The sequence below is a fragment of the Octopus bimaculoides genome, chromosome 20 (assembly GCF_001194135.2).
Source record: "Octopus bimaculoides isolate UCB-OBI-ISO-001 chromosome 20, ASM119413v2, whole genome shotgun sequence".
Lineage (NCBI taxonomy): Eukaryota > Metazoa > Mollusca > Cephalopoda > Octopoda > Octopodidae > Octopus > Octopus bimaculoides.
This window is the reverse complement of record NC_069000.1, coordinates 44,091,704-44,096,265: the sequence shown is the minus strand read 5'-3', so window position 1 is coordinate 44,096,265 and position 4,562 is coordinate 44,091,704. Positions and strand designations below refer to the sequence as shown.

General features: G+C 41.0%; 1 protein-coding gene across 1 annotated transcript in view; it reads left to right on the top strand.

The window, feature by feature from the left end:
• Positions 1-4,562, top strand: part of LOC106870068 (amyloid-beta precursor-like protein) — a 99,432-nt gene that overhangs the window by 86,417 nt on the left and 8,453 nt on the right. The window contains exons 5-7 of the mRNA XM_014916039.2: positions 1,730-1,932; positions 2,935-3,030; positions 3,925-4,083. Coding sequence (XP_014771525.1) covers positions 1,730-1,932; positions 2,935-3,030; positions 3,925-4,083 — 458 coding nt within the window. The remainder of the gene's footprint in view (positions 1-1,729; positions 1,933-2,934; positions 3,031-3,924; positions 4,084-4,562) is intronic.

Sequence of the window (4,562 nt, the reverse complement as noted above, 5' to 3'; positions counted from 1 at the left end):
CTCTCTCTCACTCTCTCTCTCTCTCTCACTCTCTCTCTCTCTCTCTCTTGCTGTCACACACTTGATAATATTTGCTGCAATAAGTTAAGACACTGTTGAATGATGATGATGATGATGATGATGATGATGATAGTGTTGATGTTGAAAATGATGAACATTATGATGATGTTTATAATGGATGGTGGTAGTGGTGATGGGGAGGTTGGTGATGGTGGCTTTAATAAGGACGACGACGACGACGATGATGATGATAGCAATTATAATGATTAATGTTAATAGTAAGTAACTATTACGATGGTGATTCTTTAATTAACTATAACAGAACAAAGCCTTTATTTAAAAAAGAATTTTAACACTGTTAATTCATCTCACCAACTAAAATTGTTGTTGTTGTTGGTAGTGGTTGTGGTGGTGGGTGTTGCAGTACAGGATGTAGCCTGCTCATAGGAGGAGGTATGGCTTTGTGGTTAAGAAGTTTGCTTCCCGACCGCATGGTTTTGGGTTCAGTCCCACTCCGTGGTAGTTTGGACAAGTGTCTGCTGCTACTACCCTGGGTCCACTGAGGCCCTGTGAGAGTGGATTTGGTATATATAAACTGGAAGAAGCCCATATATATATATATATACACACATATGCATGCATATAAGCATATATGTATACATGTATCATCATCATCATCATCCTCATTTAGCATCTGCTTTGCATGTTGGCATGGGTTACATGGTTTTACTGAAAACTGTTAAGCTGGAGAGCTGCATCAGGTTCCAATTTGATTTGGCCTGGTTTCTGCAACTGGATGCCCTTCCTAATGCCAACCACTCCAAGAGTGTAATGGGTGCCAGTTACGTGACACCGGCATCACCCACAACTACGGTTTCACTTGGCTTGATGGGTCTTCTTCTCGAGCTTGGCATTGCCAAAGGTCTCAGTCACTTATCACCTCCGTGTGGCCCAACGTTCAAAGGGTGCTTTTTACATGCCACCAGCACAGGTGCCTGCTATATGACATCAGCATCAGCCATGACTACAGTTTCACTTGGCTTGACAGATCCTCTCAAGTATGGCATATCTCCAAAGGTCTCGTGTGTGTTTTTGTGCGTTTGTGTCGTCTTCTCTTGACATTGTGTGATATCTGTAAGCAAGCCAATGTCATACAAACAGCCAGTATCATTTGCTTCCAGTGCTTTGTGAAATATCATCTTGCTTGGAAACAAATAAGGATTAGTAACTGGAAGGGCATCCATCTGTAGAAAATTTGCCTCATCAAATTTTGTCTAACCCATGCCAGCATGATGAAGTGGACATTAATCCTTTTGCATTTTATCCAACCCTAATATTCTATCTATTTATGTTAAAACTGACCATCTCCAACCTTTCACACCTATCCTACAATGTCATTGTAAAAATATACAAATATACAAATACCTCATTGAAATCTTGAAGCTACCAGATAATGTGTGATTAATTCAAAACAATGTGAATAAATAAGTAATACATTTGATAAAGAGATGGAAATGGCCGGATCGAGTTTGCCACTGTAAGCTCAATTGTCAGGATTGCTTTACAATGGGTTCCACAAGGTAAAAGAAGACCTGGCTGACCAAAAGAAACACAGCCGAGAACAATAACAAAAGATCTTAAAAGCAAACTATTATTACTTTTAATTATTATTATTAATAATAATAATAATAATAATAATAATAATGTTCTCTCTTTTTTTCCCCTTCAGAACATAGTTCCGATATGGACGAAGATGTTGAAACCACTCCCTCAACCCCTGCCAGCATCAAGAAACCCGAGAGCTCCCTAAACGACTACACTGCCTACCTGAAGGGTGACTCCCAGTATCTGGGCAAATACAGTAACGAACACGAGAAATTCAAGGCTGCTGAAAAAGTGATGCAACAGGTGGAGGTGGAGAGGAACACCAAGGTATGTATGGTTTCCAGCAAACCTTCCTCTAATATATATGTCTGCTGCAGGCTCCTGACAAACCAACCCACCCACCCATACCAGCATGGAAGGCAAGCATCAAACGATGGTGATGATGATGACTTAGCCATCTCTTGGTCTGTCTGTTTGTCTGTCTTTTTTCTATACATCTTATTCTATGATTCTGTCAACAGTTTTGGAAGTTACAATGAAGGCTGGACTTGACTGATAATGTCAGAATAAGGCAGAAACATACCCAAAGTTGTCTCATTCTTGCCAGAAAAGATTAAAATATTAGATATTGACTTTCTTTTTCTTCATTATCTTTGCAACACAATTATATTTAGCTATTTTTTAATACAACCATTATTTTATGCAGCTGTAGATATGATATAACTTCTGGTATCTCAGAAAATTTAGTCTTATATTACATTCAAATGGAAATTGTAATTGTGATCCCCGTGCCGGTGGCATGTAAACAAGCACCACCCGGACGTGGCCGATGCCAGCGCTGCTTTGACTGGCTTCCGTGCCAGTGGCACGTAAAACACACCATCTGATAGTGGTCGATGCTAGACCCCTCCGGCCCCTGTGCCGGTGTCATGTAAAAAAGCACCCACTACACTCTCAGAGTGGTTGGCGTTAGGAAGGACATCCAGCTGTAGAAACTTTGCCAGATCAGACTGGAGCCTGGTGCAGCCTCCTGGCTTCCCAGACCCCTGTCAAACCGTCCAACCCATGCCAGCATAGAAAACGGACATTAAATGATGATGACATGAGTCATCAACTATTTTCTGGCTATATTTTTTTTTGTGTGTGGTTCACATCATATTCATTTGCCATAGACCACATGCTATCATCTTTAATAAAGTTTGACAAGTCAAAGCTCTTTCTCACTCTCTCTCCTGCTGTCTTTCTCCCTCTTTCTCACTCTCACCCTGTCTTCCTCTCTCTCTTTGTCTTCCTCTCTCTCTACATCAACTTTTTTTTTTTTCGTTCCAGATGATGAAAGAATGGAAGAATGCCCGTGAACGTGTCCGTGAAATGAAGAAAACTGACCCCAAACAGGCTATGCAACTGAACAAGGAACTTACAGAGGTAGGTTCCATCACCCTTTTTTTCTCTTCATTACCTTTGCTTCTCATGGGACTTGGTTCTTACTCAGCTCCCACTCATTAAGTGAAGCAGGTTTCCTTGAGCAAGACACTTTTTATAATCCCATTGTTCCTGTCCACCCAGCTGGCAAAAATACAGTCATACCAGTATTTCAAAGCACTGGCCTAGTGGTTAGAGCAGCAAACTCACAGTCGAGGGATTGCAGGTTCGAATCTCAGACCCGACGATGTGTGTATTTATGAACGACACACTTAAGCTCCACGCGGCTCTGGCAGAAGGTAATGACACACTTCTGCTGACTCTTTTGCCACAATTTTTCTTTCGCTCTTTCCTCCTGTGATGGACTGGCGTCCAGTCCAGGTGGGGAACTTGTTCGCCAATGAAACTGGGAAACCGGCCCTTATGAGCCAGGGGTGGCTCAAGAAGAAACAAATAATAACAACAACATATATTATTGAATAACAATTTAACTCCATGTTGTTTAAAATTTCATAGGTCCATGATATGAACCCTTGTCATCAGATATCTAGAGAAGAAAACGGTCCTCTCTAGATATCTGATAAGTGTTTGTCCTATGAGCCCACAAAACTTTAAGAAAGAAAGGGAATTGAGTCTGTCTTTAAATATGATCAGAGGTTGGGCTTAGTCTATGTTGGTAAAACTTATATTATGTAGTAAAAGAAAGAAATACAGTGAACTTGTTGGCAAGTTATTAATTTCACTCCAATGTTTTGGTAAATTATATATATGTATATATGTTCTATTTAGCCATATTTTAGAGCTTGGTTTCTGCTGCTGTTTAACTTGAAACATTTTGTCTCTTTTATTTCTCCCTTGTTGCTGCTGCTGTTGCTGCACCTTTCCCCCCTCCCTCAGCGCTACAACAAGATTTACAAGGCATACGGACAAGAGACCATCCTTGAGAAGAAACAACTCATTGCTATTCACCAACAACGTGTGCAGAGTAACATCAATGTAAAGAAGAGGAACCTAATGAAAGCCCTTCAGTCTTACCTGGATGAATCCCCTCTGAAGGTAAGCCACCCTCGCACTTGAAATGGGTGTCTGTGTGTTTGTGTCAATTTAACCCATCTGTTGTCTTCATTAATCCACCTATTTAATCCTTCTGTCGCCTTCCTCAATCCTTCTATTGCTTCCCTTAATCTTTCTCATTCTATTGTTTTCTGTAATCATTTTGTCATCTCTAATAACCTTCCTGTCATCTTCCTCTTGTCTTAATCCATCTTCCTCTTGTCTTAATCCATCTTCCTCTTGTCTTAGATCATCTGTCTGTCATCTTAATCCATCTGTCTGTCGTCTTAATCCATCTGTCTGTCATCTTAATCCATCTGTCTGTCGTCTTAACCCTTCTGTCTGTTGCCTTAACCCATCTGTCTTCTCCCTTAATCTATCCATCTTCTCCCTAAATTCACCCTTCTGTCGTCTCCCTCAGATCCCCCGTCTATTGTCTCCCTCAATTACCCCCGTCTGTTGTCTCCCTCAGTCCCCCCCCC